Source organism: Typha angustifolia, chromosome 6 (assembly GCF_048772165.1).
Source record: "Typha angustifolia cultivar Huaian chromosome 6, ASM4877216v1, whole genome shotgun sequence".
Classification (NCBI taxonomy): domain Eukaryota; kingdom Viridiplantae; phylum Streptophyta; class Magnoliopsida; order Poales; family Typhaceae; genus Typha; species Typha angustifolia.
In genome coordinates, this window is record NC_133244.1 from 1,660,308 (window position 1) to 1,687,149 (window position 26,842).

At 37.4% G+C, this 26,842-nt stretch overlaps 1 protein-coding gene across 1 annotated transcript; it reads left to right on the forward strand.

Annotated features, from left to right (window-relative positions):
- The first annotated feature begins 3,712 nt into the window (after positions 1 to 3,712).
- LOC140761124 (IRK-interacting protein-like) lies at positions 3,713 to 5,214 on the forward strand. Its single transcript, XM_073098321.1, has 2 exons — positions 3,713 to 3,867; positions 3,983 to 5,214. The coding sequence occupies exons 1-2, from the start codon at positions 3,787 to 3,789 to the stop codon at positions 5,099 to 5,101; spliced, it is 1,200 nt and encodes a 399-aa protein (XP_072954422.1). The 5' UTR covers positions 3,713 to 3,786; the 3' UTR covers positions 5,102 to 5,214.
- Positions 5,215 to 26,842: the final 21,628 nt, after the last annotated feature.

Below are 26,842 nucleotides of genomic sequence, written 5' to 3' on the forward strand. Positions count from 1 at the left end.
TAGATTTTATGAATTCTGCAATAATATTTGTAGATCCTACAAGAGTATTTGTGGATTCCAAATAATATCTATGAATTTTGCAATAATATGTGTGGATATCATAAATACGGGGATTGTGAGAATATTATTTTAATGTGATTTCACTAAATTATGGATTCCAAAATTATGTATACGAATAACTAAAATATAATCTCTAGATTTTAGGATATTATCTTTGCATTTTGCACTAATATCTATGATTTTATAAATACATCTATAGATTATGAGAATAATATTTATGAATCCAATAATATTATTCATGGATTCTATGATAATATCAAAGGATTCCATAAACAAATCTATGGATTACCGAAAAATATAGTGTAAATAAATTAAGATTTCAAAGTATAAATTTGTAAGGTCTTATTTAATTGGCAAATATGTACAAAATAATTTAAATATATTTATGTACTTATTTATTATAAAATCAGCATATATATACAAGTTGGGTGAAGACTTGATGCAAGAGAAGTTCGAACAACACTTACAAATGTTTAAAATCATGAAGAAGATAATTTCTGGAGTAATAATTATTCAAACAACACTTCAAACATTTACATTTACAGAGAATATGTTTTCCGGAGTCGTGGTCATTCAAACATCATTTTGAACATTTGAATTTACAAAGAGTAGGAATTTTAAAATCATAGTAGTTTGAATACGCAAGTCGGTGCATTCAAATGTTGTTGCGAGTTTCATCAAATTGGACTATATCATGAAATATTTTAAGAGCAGATAAGGGTATTTAAAGATTACCAACAATTAATCCTAATAGCGAGGAGAGCGCTTGTAACTTAACTTTTTTAGATGGATTATTTTAGTCTTCAATCTACAAAACTTTAGTTCTTTAGTCGTGGAGGACAACTCGAGGGTTATTAAAGCAGTTATCTTAATTTTGAGAGTCAAAGAATGAGAAACAATCATGGCAAGTAGTGAATCATGGAATCTAATGAGCAAGACAATTCTCAAATAGAGTTGTGGAAATTAAGATGTCTCTGTAAGTGCATATTGTAAACTATAAGTTTCATTAGAGTTTGGTTACATGGTTTCTTACCAATTTTTAAAAAATTCTACATAAAATCTTTAATGTTCGTTTTTGCTTATTTATTTGTTGGTATTCTCTGTCGATAATTTTAATAAGCAACATATTAGGAACCTTTGGTTTTAGATTTTTCAAAAGTGAATTAAACTAGTATATGCTAATTCACAAATTAGAAATATTCTAAACTGTCAAATACAGCTTGAGTGAAATTGTTGTATGTCAAAATACAGATTGAAAATAAATATAAATAAATTTGATTATTGAATTGTAATGTTGTAAAACTATATGTTATATTTGTAAACAAACTAGGTTATCCAAATATAGATTAAATTACATTGATGTATGTCAAAATATTGATAAAAGTACACTATTGTGTGTCAAAATTTTATTGTTCAAGTTACACAACATCACAAAATGACTTTCATTGTTCCAAACTATAATAGGTCATAATATAAATTTTTGACATACTTTAATCATTTCATTTCTCCTTGCAACTGTCATCCACACTCTTCTTCTCTATTCTAGTCCTCAAGTCAGCCTCTTTTGGAGATGAGACCCTCAAAGAAGGTAGAATATCTACATAATTAATAATCCAGCTAAGACATGATCCATAAATTAATATCTTCTATTGGATTCCACAAATAAAGATAATAAATTCGTAAATACTAAAACTGAATTCTAGGAATAATAATACATTATTCTACAAATAGATAAAACAAAAGCCTACAGAATTTCTAAGACCACAATTACATAGATAAACTAGTAAAATCTATATAGATGAACTAACAAAAATTGATAATATTATATAGAATCTAATTACATAGATAAACTAGCAGTATCTATAAATAAGTTAACAAAAATATTATATAATTATATATATCAAACTAACAAAACCCACATAATTCTATAGATCACAATTAAATAGATAAATTAATTAAATTGATTGATAAGCTGACTAGAAAAAATTAAAATATGCGATCACATATATTACCTTACTCACATAGGGCTTGAAGGATTCGGCTAAGGATGAAGAAGATAATTGGGATTGAGAATTCAATCTAAGATTAGACAAGGTTCTCTAGCAATGTGAGTTTACCAAATGGATTGAAAAAGCAAGAGTTATTTCTCTAACACTCCGGGTTTAAAAAAGGAAGGAAATAAGAGAATAGATACTTAGGACAAGGAAGAGAATATTAGAGTAAATGAGGAGATTGTCCGGGCAAATATAGAGAGAGGAAAGTTTGAAGTGAAGATCAAAAGGGAGGAGGATGCTGAGGTAAGAGAGGGAGAGGGATGTTAGGGTGAGAAGGAAGGAGGATGTAAATTGGGCAAAAAGCTTTTGATTTTCTAATTGATATTGCCTAGTTTTTTAAAAGAAAAAAAAATTGGAGGTAACTTATCATCTACTTTCTATTTCATACCCCAAAAAATAATAAAACATTTAATGCTGAGAGATATTCTCTTCTTATACGGTGGAAGGAGAAACTTGGTATTTGAAGTATTGGATAAGACTAAAGACTACAATGGTCAATGGTAAATTTAAATGGGGTAGAATTGTAAAATAAAAAATCCTTTGTTTTTTCAAATGACCCAAAGAAATATTCAACTTAAGCTATGTGTATGTAGCATAAGATCACCGTATCTTAATCATTTATTATTGAGAAGGACGAGAGAAACCTCTCCTCTCCGGCCGTCAAATTAAGGGAGACGTAGAAGGCCCACACGCTGGTAAATTCATCCAAGCTTACAACTAATTACTCCAACAGCCATAATTAATGCTGCTCCATTATTAGCCAAGTGACAATTGAGAGCAGCACTTGACCACTCCTCATAATTTTTCCACGTATCCGTAATAATACATAATGAAAATTATTTTAATAAATTTTTTTGGCACTGATTGTTCTCACATGTCATACTTTTCCATCAAGCGATACGTTTCGAGCCTATCCATAGATAAAGCTTGGAATTAAATTTCATTGTTTAGAAAATAATAAAATAAAAATAAAATTCATCTAATTCTATTGTTTCGAAGGAGGTCGGTTATTATATATTTTTATTTTTATTTTCCTATTTTACATTTGGGCGTCAACAAAATAAAGATTAGTAGTGAACCGAATTCTAACACATTCCAACCTGAAATTATTTGATTTCACTGCATAGCTTGAAATCCATCTAAAGCCACTGAAATCCCATGAGCTAATAGTTCCAAACAGTAAAATTTAAAAAATAAGTAGAATTCTAAAATAATTGAATTCCAAGAAATTGGGACATGCATATATAAACAAAAACTTAATGTCACATGACCGCCTAAAATGAAACTAAACTCATCAACCATCGTAACGAAGAACAATTACGTTTTTATTTTTATTCGTTGTGGTACATTAAAATTTGCATGGTACGATTGCAGCTCATATCTACTGAGAAACCTTTTGATGGGGGTTTGATTTGTGGTACCCATAACGGTAAAAATAAATGGCAGATAACGTACCCCCTGTGATTGCAATAAAAGCAAGAGGGCCGATCCAAATATACTTAATATTCTTCTGCAGTGAGAGAGAATGAATGAACGCAACCTTTTGTTTTCATGCAACTATACGACAATCATTTTGCGCCACCCATCATTTAACTCCCACCTACCCCTTAATTACAAATAATATACACGCCCATGACTAACTTAAAGTATCACCTCCTTCCCCACCTCTCCCATGGCCTCCTCTCGTTCTCCCTCTCCCTCCTCCTCTTCTTACTCTCGCCCTTCTCTCGCTCGCTCCTCTCTCTGCGATCCTGTAAGTCGGAAAAACTCTCTTTGCTCAAAAGTTTGTTTGTTTGTTTGTTTGTTTTCTTTTCTTTTTTTTAATTTTTATCTTTGAAAAGTACACTTATCATTGGTTTTGGGTATAGATCCAGGAGGAAGAGAAGGAAGAAAAGGTAAAGGAGAGAAAGAAACGGACACCAAGAAAGACAACTCCGTTGACCCATCAATCTAAGAAGGTTCAGAAGCCGGGCGACTCGGCCTCCGACTCCGTCTCCTGCTCGACTTGTCGCCCCTCCTCTCGCGTCAAGCCATCCCCCTCCCCTTCCCCGCAGGTCTCCTTCCTCCGCTCCTTCTTCCTCCGCACTCCCAACTCCACCACAGCCGCCAGTTCCACCACCACCAGCTCCTTGAAGCTCAAGCTCCTCGCCGCCACCCGAGCCCGCGACGAGGCCCTCCTCGAGTCGACCCGCCTCAAGCTCTCCCTCACCGACCTCCACCTGAAGCTCTCCCGCCTCCAATCCCAATATCCTACCCCCACCTCCTCCTCCTCCTCCTCCTTCCCCGTCGAGCCCTTCCTCCGCTCAGTCTCCGAGTCCCGCTCCTCCACCCGCCTCCTCGCCCGCTCCCTCTCCGCCCACCTCGCCCCACACCACCTCATCCACAACACCGAGTCCTTCCTCAACCAAGTCTTCTTCGCCGGATTCGAGCTGGACGACGACGCCGAGACCCTGCTCGCCGACCCGGCCAAGCGCTGCGAGTCGAACCGCGCGGCTTACGAGCTCCTCCGGGGGTTGACGTGGGAAGAGGTGTTGCGGAACGGGACGAAGCATTACAGCCCAGGGCTGAGCCGGTTCTGCGATGTGAAGATGAGCGACGTGGCTGGCTCGCTCGGCTCGGCTCGGCCGTGGACCGAGCGGCTGCTGCAGGCGTTCTTCTACGCGGCAAAGGCGGCGTGGGTGGTCCGGCTCATGGCGCGGTCGGCTCACCCGCCGATTCCGATCATAAGGGTGGACGGAGGGGCCCGGTTCGATCCAAAATTTATGGAGGACGTTGGGGTCGACCGGACCAGTTCGGGACCGGCCGAGCCCGTCGCCGTTAAGATGATGGTGGCCCCGGGGTTCCACGTGTACACCATTGGGGCCGGGGTGGTGAAGTGTCGGGTGCTATGCTGGTATTCTCACCGCACTAGTGATGTCTCTGATAATAGTCTTGAAACGAATGTAAGGAGAAATAGAGTTGGAGGAAATAGAACAGAAATTGTGTAAAAGAGGAGACAGAATTGTGTAATTTTTGTTTCTTTTTTCTGTGATTTGATGTCTGGATGTGGATATGGTTTTGGTTGCATGCATGAATTGTTTGATTATTTCTCTTCGAGTTCGCTGGTTGGTTATCTCAAAATAATCACTTTCTATTGATATTTATCAAACTAGAATTAGTGATATCTTTTATAAATAAGAAGCGTCCCAAAGTCGGCGTTCCATTCCCACCCCTGCCTCCATAACGAGGTTGGAGACGAGAACTTGTTGTCTCAAAGGTCGACTCTATTAGGCCTGATAGTGGAGTTTCTTCGATCGGAGAATCAACTAGTCTCACGTCGGGCGGAGGATCCAAGGAATGTGAGATATCCAATTGCTCGATGAGTAGGGAGAGAGGTGGATATGCGGAAGATAGGAAGGTGAATAGACCTCCTCTCTACAAAGAGGTGTTGCTACGTGAGGTAAACCCTAGATCATTTGTTAATACCTTCTTCCTCGACTGCCAGGAGGATCGATCATTCACCTGTGACATTCTTGGGGTGTTTCCAGTGTGGTGATCAGCAGGGTCACTGCACGGCAGTGTTTCGGGATATCTTGATATGCTTCTCTTGTAAGCATATCGATCATCTCGTCGGCCGTCAGGGTCTCCGAAGAAAAAGAGAAAAGAAGCCATGGAGGCATCTGGTAACCCTTCTTCCTCTTCATCTTCATTTTGTCCTTGGATTCTTTTTAAATTGGTAAATACTCATGTAAGGCGAGTACAAATTAGATAGTGGTCAACCACATATGCATCTCTATACTTTTGCTCCCGATATGGATTCGAGTACAATTATTATAAAATGTTAGAATTATATTCTAACTAAACAAATATAAATATAAATTAGATATGGACGAAGATTTAAATTAGATGCGGATATAAATTAGATGCAAACTGCATTTTAAATAGATATGGATATTGTTAATGTGATTTTATATAATAATAAGTTTATGAACACAAAATACTTCAAAATATGATGTACAATCTAGAAACAATGTATGATTAAGCTGCATTACTTGTGAAACAGTATATTTGTGAAAAGAATCAAAGAACAAAGTTAATTCAAGTAAAAAAAGTCATCTTCAATCTTTGTTATAGTAAATTCAGCACTTGCTACAGTGTGTGCATACCTTCGTAGAAGAATACGTGTTCTCTTTAGCAACGTTAGGTGTGAACTTAGTAAATCATGTATGCAATATGTATGGATCATTCTCAGCTACCGGCTCAAGGTTAGGTGTAGGAACACCATCTATGCAATTGGTGGTTCGTTCTGTAACCCCTCAATATTCGATTTTGATAATCACGATCTTTCAAATTCAGAACATATCTTAGTCTAATCTCAACGAAGTACTGTTGGCTAGTGAGATGATTTTAAGTTAGAGGGCTATATGTAAACTTGTAGGTCTTTAATAAAGGGTGGACATGGGGAGGATGGTTAGGGTTGATATGTAATGAAGGAAGAAGGTTTAGGATGATAGTGATTGCAGGATTTGTGGGCGGTAAGGACATGGATAAGATTTAGACTATGACAATACCATTATAACATTAGTGAGTTGAATTTCTAGATTAGTGGATATTGTAAGTCTCTAATGTTGTCTAGGATGCGGTAGAGGTGTGGTTAATGGATATTAGATTTTTAGTGTACAAAATAATCTAAGTGCTTTTATTCATATACATGAGCATTTATATAAGTTTTGAAAGTATTTGAATTGAAGAATTTATACAAGTTTTAAAAAAAATTTATATTCGCACAGCGTTCGAACACATCCAGACTGCGTTTGAACGTGGACTCAGACATTCACATCGATAGAGAATGGGTTTCGGCCATTCGAACACGAGTTCAAGTATTCAAAAATACAAAAAATGCATTTTGGCCGTTCAAACGCACTCACGTAATATCCAAAATTTTAGAGTTACGTGAGCCCTGATATGACTTGAATTTGGCTTTATTTTATTAATCTATATGAGGGTTGTGATGCCCTAACTCTAAAGATGTTGGTTATTACTTTTGATGAGTTCTTGAGGCTACAACGATCTTCTACCAACAAGGTCCATCTCTTCTACAACGCACCAAGTTTTCGTCTTAAGGGTTATCCAAACGAAGAATCAATCTCGAGGGCTACTAAGATTAGAGAGCAATCACGGGAAGCGGTGAATCGTGGGTTCTAGCGAGCAAGACTGAGAGAAACAAAGTCGTGAGGATTGATTGGTTATTTTGTAAGTTAGTCTTATAACTGCTACAAGTTTAGTGATTGATTTTGATTCGAGTTTGGATCTATAATTTTTTTTTTCGTTTGGATTTTTCCACGTAAAAATCTTGGTATTCAGTTTTGCTTTACTTTTTGATATTTATTCCTTATTTATTAAAGCAAATGGTTGATATCATTACCTATGCTTTAGATACATAAGCGTGTATAAGTTAGTTTTTTCAATTGGTATTAGAGTAGGCTCTCTTACATATAGAGAGAGATCAGTTAGGCATGAATTTTCATAGAGTAGACAATCTTCTATTAGGCCTCCTATTTTTGATAGATCAAACTATGAATATTGAAAAGCTAGAATGAGACAATCTTCTATTATACCTCCTATTTTTGATAGATCAAACTATGAATATTAAAAAGCTAGGATGAGAGCTTCCATGAAATCTATAGATGAGCAAATATGGATAGCCGTTGTGAATGGTTAGAGTGTACCGATGTATTAAGTAAATGATAAGCTAGTTGAAAAACCTTTTAAGTCTTGAGATAGGTCAGATTATGAAAAAGTTTGCTGGAATAGTAAGACAATTAATGTTATTTTTAGTTGTATTTCCTCAGATGAATTTAGAAGAATATCTATTTGTGAGATAGCTAAAAATGTTTGGACGATCTTAGAAACTACTCATGAAGGAACCTTAGCTGTTAAGCTCTCAAAAATTTAGAGATTGACTAATAGTTTTGAAACTCTCCGTATGGAGGAAAATGAGACATTTGATTAGTTCTATGTAAAACTAAGTGACCTAGTCAATTTCAGTTTTAACTTAGGAGAAAAAATTTCTAAGAACAAAATTATTTGTAAGATCCTTAGGTTTCTCCCAAACAGATTTCATGCGAAAGTGACAGCTATTAAGGAAAGTAAGGACATCGATACAATGAAGGTTGAAAAATTGGTATGTAATCTTTAAACATTTGAATCCACTCTTTCTAAACCTAGGAAGTCCAAAGATATAGCCTTAATTACTATTGAACAAATTAAGGAGTCAGATGATGATGGCGAATTAGATGTTGAGATATTGAGATGTTGACTATGTTTGCCAAACAGTTTAATAAATTCTTCAATAAGTCAAATAAGTTCAATGCTGAGAAACTTGAGAAAAATAAGACTTCTGAAAAAAAAAAAGAATCTTATGAGTTCAAATGTCGGGGTAGGTAACAATAATATTTAACAGAAAAACAAAAATCACGATAGTAAAGTTCGATGTTTTGAATGTTCTGATTTTGAACATATTGCACAGAAATGTCCTAATCGGCATGATGGGAACTAGGTCAAATCGAATCGCATCATGAGGGCATTGGGCTCGATAGATCGAGTCTATTTATCTTTTAATTGATTCATGCTTACGTAAGCCCTTAAGACAAGTCTAGTTAAGTAATCTAAGCCATTAAGACAAGTTCAATTAAGTCATGTAAGTAATGTAGAGAGATATCTTCAATTGTCAGTTATGGTAAGTTTTTATTTAAATATAAATTAATCAAGTCCCCATCAACAACACATTAAATATTGTTTTGTCTTTTCTGGTTTTATATTCATTAGTAGAGATAAGAGGAGAGATGAGAATTTTTTTTTCTTCTCCCGTAGAAAAACAAACTCCATAAACTTCATACTTACTATATACTTGTTTACTCTATAGGAACGGAGAGTTTTGCAACAAACTTTCTTTTCACCTCTCTAATGAAAATAGCTCAAAAAACTCTATCTCTATACCGTTATGCTACAATCCTTTTTCACATAGAGAGTGCTATAATAGTGGATGAATATAAATGTTCTTTTGCTATGAAGGTGGAAGTACTTGTCTTTTACGTATTAGAAAAAATTCCACCATGCTAGAAGTGAAGCAAAATTTTATGAATTAATAAAAGAGCATCTAGATGAATATGATATTGGTATTAATGTCTCTTTTGGCCGAAGCAAATTGATTCTTTTGTTGATATTATTGAAGATGAAAATCTCCTGTCAATATTTGATGTATATCCATTATATCAAACTGTTATATATTTATTTGACAGTAAAATATACAACCATGGAGATGGACTATGGTAATATTTATTAATTTCATAAATATATAGGTTATGTAAATATCCATCTTTTTTATTTTGTAAAAATTTAGCTTTGGATTACATAGATATATTCATGGATTATGTAGATATATTTTCAAATTTTGTAGATATATATATGTAGATTCCGTAAATATAATTTCAGATTCATAATAATTTTTTTTGTTATAGGACATCTGTACCTTCTTGTAGCATGAAACAAACTTTATTAGATGAATCACATCAATAATATAACGATGTATAAATTGGTGCAATGCTTATTATATTGGATTTCATAAATATATTTTCCAATTCCATATATAAGATTTCGTATATATAATTTAGGATTCATAATACATATTGTCTATTCGTACTTGAACAATATTTATCTAATGTTTTGTTGTAGGACTAATACGAATCTACTTGGGGTTGGTCCAAATACGAATCTACTTGGGGTTGGTCTAAATAGTTGAGGGAGAATATTCGTCAAATATTTTTTTGGAAGGCGAAAAATTACTAAACTAGTTAGAATAGCTTTGAAACTTCTAAATTTTTAACTTTTATATTTAGACCCTTATCAAATAAGGACTAAATCTAAGTCTAATCTAGTTCGTAAGCTAATAATGGTGTTGGTGGTAAGTGTAGATCGGCTTGTAGATGATAATGGAGATGGTGTCGATAGTGGATGAGGATGGTGGTGGTTAAAAAGATTGATAGTTCAGAGGAGAAGAATGGGGAGAAGTAGGCTTACCCTACGGGATTAAGAAGATTAGTGGACGAGAAAGATTAGAAGCAAGACGATACTATTTCGATGAGAGAGACGGTGTTGGTTGGTAAAGAGGGATGAGAGAGATTGAGGTCATCGGCCAAGTTGAGAGCGAAGATACTAGGATGCAAGGATAAAAGTCAATTAATCTTTTATTTATACATACCTAAGATACAAGCCATCAAATCTTATTTATAGAGATTAAATCTAAACAATCCTAAATAACTTAACTAAACTAGTCTTCCTTATCTATCTTGGATTAATCCTTCGCTTCGTCATAGATAGAGTCTAAATTTAGAGAAATCTTGAATACCAAAGTTATAAATCAGGATGTCTTCGATTTATCCAATTAGTTCATAATATTTGAATGTCAGATTTATATCTTCTGATTATTTTTTTGAGATTGCATAGAGCTAGAATTAGCTCATTACATAAAATTCTAATCTAATAACACTTGACTAAACCACATAAACATAATAACTAAGATAACAAGACTAATCCATCAAATCTAATGTCCCTTTAATATGATCTGATCTGACCGATTCATATCAAGGACATGTGTACTTTTATGTAGCATTCCACAAATTGTATTTAAAGAATTAAATCAATCTCAACAATGCAATGATGTACTAGACATTTACAGTGTTGATAATATTGTAGATTTGAATGCTCCTTTTGCATAAAAAGTTGGTGAGGATGAGATTGTACCTAATAGTCTTGAATATTGTTGTGGAGATGTTGAAGGAGTTTTAGAGACATATAAATTTTTGATTCAATTCTCTACATAATTGATTGAACAAGTTGAGGCTCAAAGGAGCAATAAGACATACCTAGCAATTGATAGCATTGGATATTATGATAACTGTGAAGTGCCACCTCCAAATGATGATCCTATTCTAATTGATCTTGTTGATGAATATGTGGAACACTTTGAGACTCTTATAGCTTGTAGCTCAATGTTTGTTTCCACATGAGATATGTACATTTGATAGATATTTTGGGATGCAATTGAGTTTGTTCCTACACTAAAAGCATATGTCATTAATCATAGATTTGAGTATAAACCTATTAGAAAAGAAGTCAATATGATTGATGCAAGATATATATCTGTTGGATGTCCCTAGATAATAAAAACATTCCGCATCAAATATTTTATCGCAGAGCATAAATGCAATACAGCTATTGCAGGCATCAATTATAAGCAATGCAGAAGCTTATTCATCCGTGATTAGACACATTTTAATGGTGTTATTCTAAAATAAATAATTTTGTGGGTAGATATTTTGATTAGACACATTTTCATGATTATAACTATTTGTTAGTTATTTAACTAGTATTTTTTTCAATGCATATTTTGATCTTTTAACTACCATAACTACTTTTTAATTATCTAACTATTTTTTAGTTATCTAACTAATTTTTAGTTGTATAACTAATTTTTAATTATCTAACTACTAACACTTTTTAGTTGTTGTTCTTTTATTTTCTATAAATAGAAGATGGTGCTATTATTTTGGATAATTTCAAAGACCTTACTATTTGCTGTTACAATTAACTCTTATTCAGATCAAGGTTTAATTTTGCAAGTTGCACTTTGATTCGTGGCGATCTTGTATCCCAAGAATTTATTGCCTTTATAATTTTCAATTGCAACAAATAGATGACAAATTTGTTCAAGAGATAGATTTAACTTCATTTGACTGTGCAAGAGTGTAGCCATTTGATTTCATTCATCTCCACTTTTTAATTTTCTCTAACCATTCTTAAACAAATTTTCTAACTTGGTGATTTTAAATGACTACTTTAAATGCTGCACTTTCATCCATATTGCCGTATTATAGACTCGATAACTTTGATAGAATAACTATAAGTGATGGAAGGAGAAAATTGAGGTTGTCCTTATGGTGATGAAGACAAGTTATGTCATGGCAAATGATTGTTCAATCTTGGTCAAAAAGTCTATTGTAAAAGAAAAAGCTATAAAGCAAAAATGAGACAAGAATAATATTTTATGTTATGGTACTATTTTTGGGTACCTCACAAACCATCTAATTGATATATATTCTCATATGAAGACCGTGAAGGAGATTTGAATAGCCTTGTTAAATAAGTACAAAACAAAAGACTCTAGTAACATGATAGGTTCTACGGTACCAAACTAATAGGCTCTAATACCAATGATAGGCTACGGAACAATTCCTTCGAGATCTAAATTTATGGATAATAATGGAGATGGGGGTGGATGAGTGATATTGTTTAAAGAATAAAGACGAAAGGGAAGAAGTGGTCGAGATTTCAAAAAAGAGGGAGGACTAGACAGACGAGGGAGATTAGAAGTTATGAGAGACCTTGCCAACGATAGAGGTGGTAGGTTGGTGAAGAGGGAGGAGTGAGATTAGGTTAGAAAAAAAATAGAAAAGCAAGAAACTAATATTCGAATAGCATAATGATTTTGGCTGCCATCCACACCTTTATATAGGCTAGCCAATAAGCCATAATAATAATAACTAACCCTAATCCTAGTGGAATCCCGCCGATCGCGTTCTAATACGCTCGATCGCGTTCGAACTCACAAAAGACGTTCTCTATATGTGCGAACGTGATGTAGGCGTTCGAACGTGCCTGACCACGTTCGAACGCACATTTTGTGTTATCTATTTTTGTGAATATGATGTAGGCGTTTGCAAGGGCGTTCAAACATGACTCTTTTCGCGTTCGAACGTGACCCCTTTCGCGTTCGAACGCGATCTACAGAAATTTTATTTTAATAAAAATAAATAACTAATGCAATAAGAAAAAATTCTAACAACGTGGATTAGCCCACCACGCTTCCCCCACCTTGCCCTCAAGGTGTGAAGTTGGGGAAACGCTCCGAGATGTCCATCTCCAACTCCCATGTAGCCTCATCGGATGGCTTGCCAAGCCACTCAACTAGATCTCCATCTCTAATCTGGTACCATGACGTCGTCGGCACCTAGTAAGTACTCGAACTAGCTCTATGATCTTTGTCTCCTCCAATGGCTCCGGTAAAACTAATCTAACGTCCTTATGATCATCGATTCACTCTCTCAGTAATGAAACATGGAAGACAGAATGCACTCTCGACCCCTCTAGCAACTCTAAACGATATGCAACCGGATCGATACGCTCTAACATTCGAAATGAACCAAAGTAGCGATGTGCTAACTTTTGGTTACGCATCGGATGCAAGGTCACCTGTCGATACGGCTGTACTCTCACAAACACCCAATTGCCGATGTTAAACTCTTGCTCTCGATGGCTATGATTATAAACTTGCTTCATGCAATTTTGAGCAAGTTTAAGATAGGCACGTAACCTCCTCAATGTGGCGTCTCTATCCATCAAAGCTAAGTCCACCTCCATCCGATCTGTAGATGCTACTGGATCATAAGCGCATAATGTCGGTGCCCTGCGTCCATACACCGCCTCAAATGGAGTCATGTCAATACTGCTATGGTAAGCGACGTTGTAAGACCACTCTACCCACGGTAAGAACTCTAACTGTTAGGTTTTTATTTGTTGGCAATTGTGTACAAAATATTCTAAGTGTATTTTTTACATGTATATGAGCTTACATAAGTCTAGAATATCTCTGGTGGGAAGAATTACAAGATCACTTGAGAAAAGCCGTCGCGTTCACATCGCGTTCACAAACGCGTTCGAACGCGGTGCGTTCACAAACGAGTTCGAACGCGAAATCTGCGTTCACACAGACAGAGAGCCGCGTTCACAAACGCATTCGAACGCGGGCACTGCGTTCACACAGACAGAGAGCTGCGTTCACAAACGCGTTCGAACGCATCTGAGATTAAGTCATGCCGTTCGAACGCACCAACAAAGTTTAAGAATATTGGACTTTCGTGAGTACGAATAAGACTCGGATTTGGCTCTATCTTGAAAATCATATATAAGGATTGTGAAACCCTATCTCTAGGGGTGTGGAAGAAACATTATTGAGGGTGACTTCTTGAAACTACATCGGTTCTTCTACCAACAAGGTTCCACTCATCTACAAGAATTTAATCTTTCGTCTTAAGGGCGATCTAGACGAAAGATAAATCTCGAGGGCTACTGAGATTGGACTTCAATCACAAGAAGCAGTGAATCGTGGGTTCTAGCGATCAAGACTGAGAGAAACAAAGTTGTTTGGATCGATGGGGTGTTTTGTGAGTCAGTCTTGTAACTGCTACTATTATAGTGATTGGTTTTGATCCGAGTTTGGATCCGTGGTTTTTTTCACGTTTGGGTTTTCCACGTTAAAATCTTGGCGTTCATCTCTGCTTTCGTTCTTAATATTTCTTCGGACTTTTACTTAAGCGAACGAGCGATATCATTGCCTAGTGTTTAGATACATACGTGTGTCTAGGAATTTATTTTTTCAATTGGTATCAGAGCAGGTTCTCTCACCTTTTGAGAGAGATCAAATAGGCATGGATTTTCATAGAGATGGACCCTCATCTATTAGACCTCCTATTCTAGATGGATCAAATTATGGATATTGGAAAGCTAGGATAAGAGCTTATTTGAAGTCTATAGATGAAAGAGTTTGGATGGCCATTGTGAACGGTTGGAGTCCACCAATGTACATGGTGAATGATGAGTTAGTTGAGAAACCGATTGAGTTATGGGATAAAACAGATTATGAAAAAGTTGGTTGGAATAGCAAAGCAATAAATGTAATTTTTAGTTATGTTTCCTCGAAAGAATTTAGAAGAATTTCTACTTGTGAGATAGCAAAAGAAGCCTGGACGATCTTAGAAACAACTCATGAAGGAACTATGGTTGTAAAACTTTCAAAACTTCAGAGGTTGACTACTAGTTTTGAAACCCTGCGTATGGAGGAGAATGAGATATTTGATGAGTTCTATGTAAAGCTGAGTGATATAGTCAACTCCAGTTTCAACCTAGGAGAAAAAATTCCTGAAAACAGAATTGTCCGTAAGATCCTTAGGTCTCTTCCAGAAAAGTTTCAGGCAAAAGTTACAACTATTGAGGAAAGTAAGGATATCGATTCTATGAAAGTTGAACAATTGGTAGAAAATCTACAAACATTTGAGTCCAGTCTTTCAAAACCGAGGAAGTCCAAAGGGATGGCCCTATCCACAGTTGAACAAAATTTAGAGGAGTCTGATGATGAATGTGATTTAGATGTTGAGATGTTGACCAAGTTTATCAAAAAGTTTAATAAATTCTTTCGGAAGCCAAACAAGTTGAATGCTGAAAAACTTGATAAAAGCAAAGCCTTTGTGAAAAAGAAGAATACTATGAGTTCAAATACAGATGGTACCAACAACAATGTCAAACAGAAAAATAAGAATTCTGAGAATAAAGTTCAATATTTTGAATGTTCTGGTTTTGGACACATCTCACAAGACTGCCCTAATCGTCTTAAGAGGAAGAGCAAAGCTATGAAAGTTACTTGGGATGACTCAGATGAATCTAATGTTGATTCTGAAAAAGACGAAGAAAACTTTGTAGCTTTTACCTCTTCTCTACTTAATACCGACTCTAATGTTGATACTGATAGTACAGATGATCAGGATATGTTACCTGCTGAGGAAGATGAATCTGAAATCCAAAAGGCATATAATGACTTATACCTAGAGTCGTTTAAACTCAAGAAAAGCAATCTTAGACTACTTCAACGACTCAAGGTAATCGAACCAGAAAGAATTCAATTTGAGGAGATGTACAAATTGGAGCTTGAACATGTCAAAGACCTTTCTGAACAACTTGACAATGTGAAAAATAAAATGAATGCTGATGAAATTGAACTAGAGCGATTGCATAAGGAAGTTACATTTCTGAAAGGGAAAAACAAACTTGACGAAATTCTAAAAGCTTAGATCTCTGGAAAAGACAGGTATGGTGTTGGATACACTGGTAATTCAAATAATAATAAAAATGTATTTGTTTCTGTAGGCATACAAAAGGAAGAATACCTGAAGCCATTAACCGCATTTACAAAGCAATCGTGGATGAACCCTTCTAAACAGAACTTGAATATACAAACTGGTGAATCTTCGACGGTACCAAAGGTAAACTCTAATCACTCTCCTCGACATAAGGTGAGTAGAAAAAGGTTTGTTCCGACATGCTATCATTGCGGCATTCTAGGGCATATTCGACCACATTGCAAATTTTTGCAAAAACCTAGAAGTGCTTTTATTTATGGGATGAAAAAAAAGGCCATATGGATCAAGAAATCTGATTTGAAATGTTATGTTGTGCATACTGCCTTGAAAGCCTTAAATTCTGAATTGTGGTATTTAGATAGTGGCTGTTCAAGACATGAAGGGGGAGTTGTGACATTCGGAGATGGTAACTCATCCAAGGTAATAGGTAAAGGAAAGATAAGTACTCCAAGGATTCCTAGTCTCAAAAATGTTCTTTATGGTAATGGCTTGAAAGCAAATTTATTAAGCATCATTCAATTTTGTGATGAAGGTTATGAGGTAGAATTCTCTAAAAATGATTGTACTATTCTAGATCATGATGGTAATGTTATATGTTTTGGATCTAGAACATCTAATAATTGCTATATTGTTAGAACTTCACATAATCTGAAATGTTACAAGACAAAACAATAGCAATAGAACATGTTGAGATGGAGAAACAGTTGGGTGATTTGTTACAAAACCTTTTGATTTACAGAGATTTCAGTATCTTCGCACTTCTTTAGGGATTTATGCTTTGGATTGATTTGTGCTTTAGTTTGCGAGTTTCTTATTATTTTGTTTCATTTTTTTTTTGGGTTTTATTTTACTCTGAAATTTTCTTTGGTTTCAGTTTTAGATTTGTCGAGAGTTTTTGTTATAAAAAAAATTGATGCACTCCTAGATTCAATAATATACTCTTGACATAAAAATATGATTTTTCTCTTGATTATGAGTTATTATAGTCAATTTTGTCATCTTGTAGTATATTGTTTCAATTTTGATTTTGTCACTCCCTCGACTTCTATAATAATAAAATTTTAATGCACTCATAATGTATGTGTATTTTTGTGTGAGCATGATATCATGAATATTTTTTTAAATAGCTCACTATTAACTTTGATTTGCACAGTTTGACCTCATACTTAGTTATCAAATATATTGTTATAAAAGATCAATGAAAAGGGCTACAATGAGTTAGTGTGAAAGCCGTCTTGTTTCGAGTCCAGTTTGACTCAGTACATTATATGCAAATTCAAAAAAAAAAAGATAGATGTGAATTTCTTTTTGCACTTTATTTGATTCGTACTACAAGAAAAGGGCTACCTACTCATGTGTGAAAGCCATCATTGCACCTATTTTTTTTAAAAAAAATACAGGAAAAATTCCTGTTATGTTATGGAGAATAAATTGAAAAGTGCAAAATTTCAATACTAAGTCGGTTTGACTACTGTGTTGCATCATTGTTTATATAGAAAAGTTTGTTTAAGAAGATTGGTTCATGTTATCTATGCTCATCTTGCATATGCGTATCGTTATGATCAATCAAGATTAATTTAATTTTGAGTGATGCATTAGAATTGATTATAATATGCTTTTGATGACTTGATTGATCTGTGTATGGCTTATTTCATTTTATTGTCATATTCTATGTCTTGAATATATTTTGAATTTCTAGAAGTGCATCTCCAAAGTCTATTGTTCTTGATTGATTTCGTGCGGTTTCAAGTTTTGATCACGTTAAAGTTAATATCTTGATGTTTTTTGTGCGATTGAACGTGATAACTTAGCATTTTTAAGTGGAAGATGGATTTCACTTAGGGTCTTCATGGTTTCTAGAATTTTTGGATTTCTTATTATTATTTTTGTATGCTTTGGGCATATGTTGAATCTTGCGATTTTTTTTTCTTCTCTAGAATGTCTAAAAAAGCTACAGTTACCAAGAAACCAAGGCCGCCTTCGTCACCTACCTTGACTTCGTGTTGACAATTCTTTATCATCAGTTCCCTCAGAGTTCCTAGTCTTTGGCATTTGTGTCAAAAAGGGGGAGAGCGTCTTAGTGTCTAGGTGTCTAGGTGTGTAGGGGGAGTATGGGCATAGGGGGAGTTTATCAGAGTCTTAAGTATTTTTGACCTTTGCTTGAAGTAACTGAACTTTGTCTGTGAACTTTGTCTGCTTAAGTACTTTTGAATTTATGCTCCATTGATAATTTGTGTTTGTAGGGCTTTTTGCAGGGCTTGATGTGCAAAATATTCTAGACTTGTTGATTGCTCAATTTGAAGTCTTTGTAATATCTTATAACCTAAGTGTTTTGTCACAAATTGCCAAAGAGGGAGATTGTTAGGTTTTTATTTATTGGCAATTGTGTACAAAATATTCTAAATGTATTTTTTACATGTATATGAGCTTTACATAAGTCTAGAATATCTCTGGTGTGAAGAATTACAAGATCACTGAAGAAAAGCCGTCGCGTTCACACCGCGTTCACAAACGCGTTCGAACGCGGTGCGTTCACAAACGAGTTCGAACGCGAAATCTGCGTTCACACAAACAGAGAGTCGCGTTCACAAACGCGTTCGAACGCGGGCACTGCGTTCACACAGACAGAGAGCCGCGTTCACAAACGCGTTCGAACGCGGGTACTGCGTTCACACAGACCGAGAGCAGCGTTCACAAATGCATTCGAACGCAACCTGAAGAATTCAAACTGTCGCGTTCGAACGCACTTGGGCCCGTTCGAACGCACCTAAGATTAAGTTAGGCCGTTCGAACGCACTCGGGCCGCGTTCGAACGCACCTATGAAGTTTGCAATTTATTGGATTTTCGTGAGTACGAATATGACTTGGATTTGGCTCTATCTTGGAGATCATATATAAGGATAGTGTTGCCCTAACCTAGGGGAGTTGAAGAAGATTATTCAAGGAGACTTTTTGGAGGCTACATCGGTTCTTCAACAAACAAGGCCCTTCGCATCTACAAATCTTAATCTTTCATCTTAAGGGCTATCTAGACGAAAGATCAATCTCGAGGGCTACTGAGATTGGACTTCAATCACAAGAAGCAGTGAATCGTGGGTTCTAGCGATCAAGACTGAGAGGAACAAAGTCGTTTGGATCGACGGGTTGTTTTGTGAGTCAGTCTTGTAACTGCTACTATCATAGTGATTGGTTTTGATCCGAGTTTGGATCCATGGTTTTTTTCCCGTTTGGGTTTTCCACGTTAAAATCTTGGCGTTCATCTCTACTTTCGTTTTTAATATTTCTTCCGACTTTTACTTAAGCGAACGAGAAATATCATTGTCTAGAGGTTAGATACATACGTGTGTCTAGGGGTTTTTCACTAACCATTATCTCAGCATCTCTCCAATAAAGCACCTTAAGTATTGCTCAATGCCTCAATTGACCACCTCGATTTGGTCGTTTGTGTGTGGATGGTAAGCCAAACTGAAGTTCAATCGAGTCCCTAGCAATCTAAAAAACTTCATCCAAAAGTCGCTCATAAATACACGATCACGATCCGAGATAATTATACGTGGCATGTCATGTAACCGAGCAACATCTCTAACAAAAATTTCAGCCATCGACTTGGCTGAAAATGGATGTGACAATGTCGAAAAGTGCGCATACTTGCTCAATCTGTCAACCGCCATAAAAATAATGGAATAACCACGTACCAGCGGAACACTCTATATGAAATCCATAAATCCATAGAAATATCTTCCCAAACACGACCCGGTATAGATACAGGTTGTAGTAATCCGATCGATTTTAATACGATTGCCTTAGTTGACAGACTCTGCAAGCACGGACAAAACTCCTCACATCTCGTCTTAATCCTAGCCACGTGCAACTCTGAGATATCCTCCTATAAGTCCTCAAGATACCCTCATGACCAGCCTTTGGAGTTTTGTGGAAGTGCTCCAATAATTTCTACCGCAATCCATCATTTGCGGGTACTTGAAAGCGTCCGCGGTCCAGCAGCAAACTGCCTTGATTCTCTAATTTTATGACCCATCTCTGCTGTGTCGGAGTGTGTATATGCTGTCTCATAAAGTACGGAAGGCTCCTTTGATCAGTTCGGATAATGAATCGCCTACTGATCAAATAAGGCCTCCATTTTGTCACCGCATGCAGAATTGCCAACATCTCTCTCATATAAGTCGATAATTGCTAAGATTTTTGTGATAAAGCCTTACTAAGAAAGACAATGGGACGTCCTCCTTGCATTAATACAGCTCCTATGCCAACTCCCGACGCATCACATTCATGAACTCTTTGGTGAAGTCCAGTAGCGTAAAAACGGGCGTCGTCATCATTGCTATTTTTAGGTTTTTAAAAACTATAGTAGCTTTATTTGTCCATCTAAAAGAGTGCTTCTTCAACAAAGAAGTGAGAGGAGTAGCGATCTTGCCATACTCGGTGACGAAACGACGATAATACCCGGTCAGCCCCAAAAATCTTTGCAATCCTATGGTGGTAGTAGGAATAGGCCAAGCAGTCATGCATGACACTTTTTGAGAATCCGCCGCTACACCTTGAGCTGAGATGATGTGACTTAAATATTCCACTTGTGGTACTCCCCATAGACACTTGGACTTCTTGATCTACTGGTTTTGCTTAAACAAATTCAGCACATCCTCCAAATACCGCCAATACTCTAATTCAATCATGCTATACACCAAAATATCGTCAAAGAATACCAAGACATACCTTCGCAGTAAAATATTATTCATGAGGCCTTGAAAAGTAGCTGGAGCATTGGTAAGACCAAAAGGCATCACTCAGAACTCGTAGTGCTCGTCCGGAGTCCGAAATACAGTTTTGTGCATATCCGTCGGGTGAACTCTAATTTGATGATACCCGGCCCTCAAGTCAACCTTGTTAAATATAGTCACCCCTACAAGCTCGTCCAGTAGCTCCTCTATATCCGTAATGGGATACATGTGCTTAACAGCAATATTGTTTAGTGCCCGATAGTCAACACAAAAATGCCATGTCCCGTCCTTCTTCCACATCAATAGCACGGGTGATGAGTAAGAGCTATGACTTGGTTGTATAAGATCATGCTCTAATATCTCGACTACCATCTTGGAAATGACTTTCTTTTGCACGTGTGGATACCGATATGGCCTCACATTCGTCGGCGCAGCCCTGGGTACAATCTCTATGCAATGGTCCGCTGTTCGCCTTGGTGGCAACTCGTTTGGTCCCTTAAATAGTCCCAGCAAATTTATCTAATAAATTAGACAACTCTATGGTAGTATCTGGACTCATTTAAGGCTCATCTCCTACTGGTCCTAACTGAAGAAGATAGGCCAAATCACTCGCACGAGGCAACCCCACCATCGACTACATCGTAGAAATCGACGGAGAATGAACGTCATCAAGCCGCACATCTTTGTTTCCTTATTTAAATTTCATCCACATGCTCCGAAAATCAAATGTGATGGGTTCCAAACTTTGTAACAACTGAGTACCAAGAATAATATCGGCTTCTCGCAGCACCAATGGATAAAAGTCTACAATGATGTCGTGTTCTTGCACCCGTATACCAACTCGGCGACACAAACTCTTCGCCCCGAAGCTTCGTACCGTCTCCTATAGCAACATCAAACCCCACGATCGGTTCAACATCCAAGCCCAGATGAACGCCTACATCGCGTTCGTAAATCCATAGAAGTAGGAAACAGGCACGTTTGAACGCCTGCATCGCATTCGCAAATCCAGAGAAGAGCGAACTCGGTGCGTTCGAACGCGATCGGCGAAATTATATTGTTTAGGGTTAATTTTGAGTTGTTTGGTTAGCTTCTAAAAGGGATGTGGATGACAACCAGAGAATTATTATTGAAGAATTGAGTTTTGCCTTGCCTCCTTTGTCTTCTTCACTCTCATTCTCTCAATCCCCGACGATGCTGCTTCTAACCTCCTTTGATCAGATAATCACCCTAGACCCTTAGGGGCGGCCCTCTCCTCCCCCTTCTTCTAATCTATCCAACACTTGCCCTAACCCTTTCATCAACCATAACCTTTCCATCACAACTTTTCACCGGTGCCACCCCACAAACGTCGGTCCGCCTCCAACCACCATCACCTAGGATCTCGTGCCTCCATCCACGGATCCTAAATAGTCCACCTAGAAGTTCGTCCACTAATCGGACGATATCTCGAGATTCCCACATCCAATTCTCTTGAAACTTGATTTTTTTGAAAGTTCTTTTCTGGGGCTATAACATATCCATATTTCACATTGATCTAACGGCGGCATCGTTTGGGATTTTATTTTAAAGTTCCGTGCCAAATCTAGTCCAGATCAGATAATTAGAAGAGATCGAATCTTAGCCTAAGAGGAGATCGTATCAGGTTTGGTATCAGAGCCAGATCCTCGGACACTTCCTATGACGACAACCAGAGACATGGCTGCACGGCGAGATGAAGAAGAAGAGATTCTCCCAATAGAGGAGGGGGAAACGGTTGTAGGGATTTTCACCCGCTGAACCGTCCGATCTAATCGAAATACGGAAAAACCTAGTATTCAAGCCGTGTTGGGATCTCTTTCCGAACAAATGGCCATCAACAACCAGATGATGATGGAGATGATGTAGGAATTACGGGCGACGAGGGAAACCATGGCGAATGGGAACGCACCATCGACTCCACGACGCGAGTCCACTTCTATGAACCCACCGTCGCCGATTCAGAATTTGCTACCACAAGAGCCGCTGCTACCACCACCCTATGGGCAGAGGCAGGCAAGAATGGTTCCACCAGGCCGAATTACAGGTGAACCCATCCGATAAGCGAACCACTATGGAGATCACCTTGGAGATCAAGATCCGTGGGCAGGTCAATACGATCCAGAACCACGGCGAGTTAATCAAAACCGAAGGAGGGATCATCAACCCTTCATGGTGCATCCTCTCCCGGTTAGACAAGGACTTGGACATGATCCAGAACGAGACATCGACATTCGTGGACAAGTCGTGCGTCTCGAATTCCCCAAGTTCAAAGGTGGCGACCCGATCGATTGGTTGTATAGGGCGGCGCAATTATTCGCATACCAAGGTACTGCGAAAAAATACAAGGTGACACTTGCGAGCTTCCACCTTGAGGATGCGGCGCTTCATTGGTTTCGAGCAGCCAATGCCATTGAGGCTATCAAAACTTAGGCTGACTTTTGCGACGATTTGGAGCGTCGGGGTATGAAGACTTTGATGCTCTCCTCTCAAAGACGATACAAAAGACCACAGTTGGGGCATACTAAGAAGAATTTGAGAGGATAAGTAGCCGATGTCATCCACCATGGACGGATCAGCAACTTTGCAGCACCTTCATCTCCGAGCTGCAGGGAGACATACATGCTGATGTGAGGGCTTTAAGGCCTTCAACCTTAAAGGAGGCCTTCGAAAATGCGGTGCTTATGGAAGAGAAACATAGGGCCATGAAGTTACACCTGAAACAGAGTTGGATGAGCCAAGGGAGCCGCAATCAAGCTTAACAAACCATAGCAGCGAAAAATATTACTGGAGTACCGAGAACCGCTACTGCGATGGTGCCTCCTCGTGCACCCTTGAAGCCATCCCAAGATGTGAAGTGCGTACCTAGAGGTCCGGGACAAGCACTCACACTTGCTCAAGTGGAGGAACGAAGAGCCAAAGACCTACGCTTACATTGTGATGAGAAGTTTGTACCAGGGCATCGTTGCGCTAAACCGATGGGATCGGTGATGCTAATCGACGGATTAGAGGAGGCTGAGGATGAGTTTGCAGGTGAAAATGAAGGTGTGGCTAGACATCAAGGAGAAGAAGCTAAGGAGCAACCCGTGGAGGACATGATAGCCGAAATCTCCTTCCACGCCTATTCGGGGACAACTGCGCCAATGACTTTGTAGGTGAACGGTGTAGTCAAGAAAACCATAGTGAGAATCTTGATTGACACTGGGTTCACCCACAACTTCATCGACAAGAGGCTCCTTGGGAAGATTGGGCTCGAGTCTGAACCCACGGAAGGGCTCGATGTGATAATTGGAGATGGCACTACATTGCGAGCAGATTTTATTTGTGGAGGTGTGAAATTGAAGGAGCAAGGCCAAACTTTTACATTGGATCTTTATCAGTTGGCCTTGCGAGGTGCCGACATTATTTTAGAGACTCAATGGCTTCAAAGCTTGGGGCCCATAACATTTGATTTCTCAAACTTCACATTGACATTTCGGAGGAATGGTCGAAGGGTGCTGCTGGATGGAAATCAATCGCGGTAAGGGCCAAAATGTACATAAGATAGTATCTATGGGTGACGGGCCTCGCCCGACCTGTCGCGTGCGCCGCGCATGCCGTGTGGGTGCGTGGGCGTCCACATGCCTATGTCGGGCGGAGGCGTTACATTTTTCGCCCGCTCTTGCGTCGGTATGTGCTCGTCTTCTTTCATGATATTCTAGTGTATAGCAGGAATTGGAGAGAGCACTTGCGGCATGTGCGAGAGGTATTAAAAATCTTACAACAAAACCAGTTAAAAGTCAAGATGAGCAAGTGTCTTTAGGGAGAATCACGAGTGGAGTACTTGGGGCATATAATCTCAGCAAGAGGAGTGGAAGCTGATCCAAGCAAGATCAAGAATATGGTGGACTGGACGATTTCTACTAATTAGCGGAAATTGAGGGGATTCCTTGGGTTGACATGGTACTACCGGCGATTCGTTGCCAACTATGGCAAAATTGCTACCCCGCTAACCTCCTAACTCAGAAAAGGTGGGTTTCAATGGACGGGCAAGGCGACGGAGGTCTTCGAAGCCTTGAAGACAGCTATGTCTACCACTCTAGTTCTAGCACTACCAGATTTCAGCAAGCCCTTTGTGGTGGAATGCAACTCTTCGGGTGAGGGCATTGGAGCAGTTTTGATGCAAGAGGGCAGACTTATGGTATATATGAGCAAAGCATTGTCAAACCAGTTGCGACAACTATCCATCTACAAGCGCGAAATGCTAGCGATTATACACGCCGTCACCAAATGGCGACATTACTTGATTGGCCAACGATTTACTATCCGCACGGACCAGCGTAGCTTACCATACTTCATGGAGCAACGTGTGCACACCCCAACCCAACGACGATGGGTCATGAAACTCCTTGGCCGATGCCCTTTCGCGCCAAATGGACACAAGTGAGCTTGCTTCTTTTTCAGCACCAATATTTCCTCTATTTTCAGATATGTGGGGAACTAATGCAGAAGATCATATCATGGAGGAGCTAAAGTTAGAGTTCAATTAAATCTATTAGATCTATTGATAAGTATAAGGCTAGATTGGTAGCCAAAGAGTTTAGGCAATCTAAAGGCATTGATTATTTTGATATCTATGCTCATGTGGCTAGGATATCTTCGATTAGAATATTGATTTCATTAGTGTCAATATATAACTTTAAAATTTGTTAAATAGATGTAAAAATAGTATTTAATTTTAATGGTTATTTGGATGAAGAAGTTTATATGGATCAACCAAAAGGTTTCACTTTATAAGATCAAGAAAATAAATATGCAAATTGGTTAGATCATTATATGGTATAAAACAAGCCCCTAAGCAATGATATGAGAGGTTTGACAATGTTTTGTTTTCTAATGAATTTCTGTCAAATAAGACAGACAAATGCATTTATTATAAGATGATTGATAATGACATTATAATTATATGCTTATACGTGAATGATATGTTTATTGTTAACAAAAGTGATTTATACATTAAAATAACTAAAAATATCTTATCATCTCAATTTAGTATGAAAAATTTGGGTATATTAAATACTATTTTTGGTTAGAAAATACATAGAGATGGAAACTTTTTTGCATTGTCACAAAGGTCATTATATAGAGAAAATTCTTAAGAAATTTTCTTATTTGTTTGATAAAATTTCAAAAGTACTTTATAATCCAAATTTGAAGCTTGATATTGATAAAAACCAAGGTGTATCGCAACTTGAATATTTAAGGGTTATTGAAAGTTTGATATATGCAATGCATTGCACATGTCCAAGCATTACTTTTGTTGTAAGCAAATTGAGTAGATACACTAGTTATCCTAATTTTGAATATCGAAAAGTAGTATCCATTGTATTAGGATATTTGAAAGGAACTAAATCGTTTGCACTATACTATAGAGGAAATTCAACTGTTATTAAAGGGTATAGTGATGCAAACTTGAATTGTGTAGATGATGGTTCTAAATCTACAAATAGGTAGGTTTTCACTCTTGATTTTGCTATTTCTTAGGAATCCAAGAAATAGACTTGTATAACTTATTCTACTTTGGAGTTTGAGATAGTGGCTTTAGGAGGAGAAGGTAAACAGGTTGAGTGGTTAAAAGATTTTTTGATTGATTTGTCAATGTAGCTAAATCATGTGTCTCATATTTTGATTCATTATGATAATCAAACCACTTGGTTACAGACATATAGCAAATTATATAATGGAAAGTTAAGACATATACGTCTTAGATATAATTTTATGAGACAGTTATTAGAAGATGAAGTAATCACCGTGGATTACATTCGATCATGCACAAATTTAGCAGATCTTTTGACTAAAGACCTTAACAAATATCTAATTAGAAAAATATCTTATGAGATAGGTCTTAAACTAGTTGAAAAATATCATAGAAAGATGACAACCATACCCCTAAATCATATATTCAACAGGAAAAACAAATTTGAAG

Coding starts and splice junctions, on each gene's coding strand:
- LOC140761124 (XM_073098321.1), top strand. CDS start 3,787: ATGGCCTCCTCTCGTTCTCCCTCTCCCTCCTCCTCTTCTTACTCTCGC. Junction 3,868..3,982: donor GCTCCTCTCTCTGCGATCCT/GTAAGTCGGAAA, acceptor TTTTGGGTATAG/ATCCAGGAGGAAGAGAAGGA.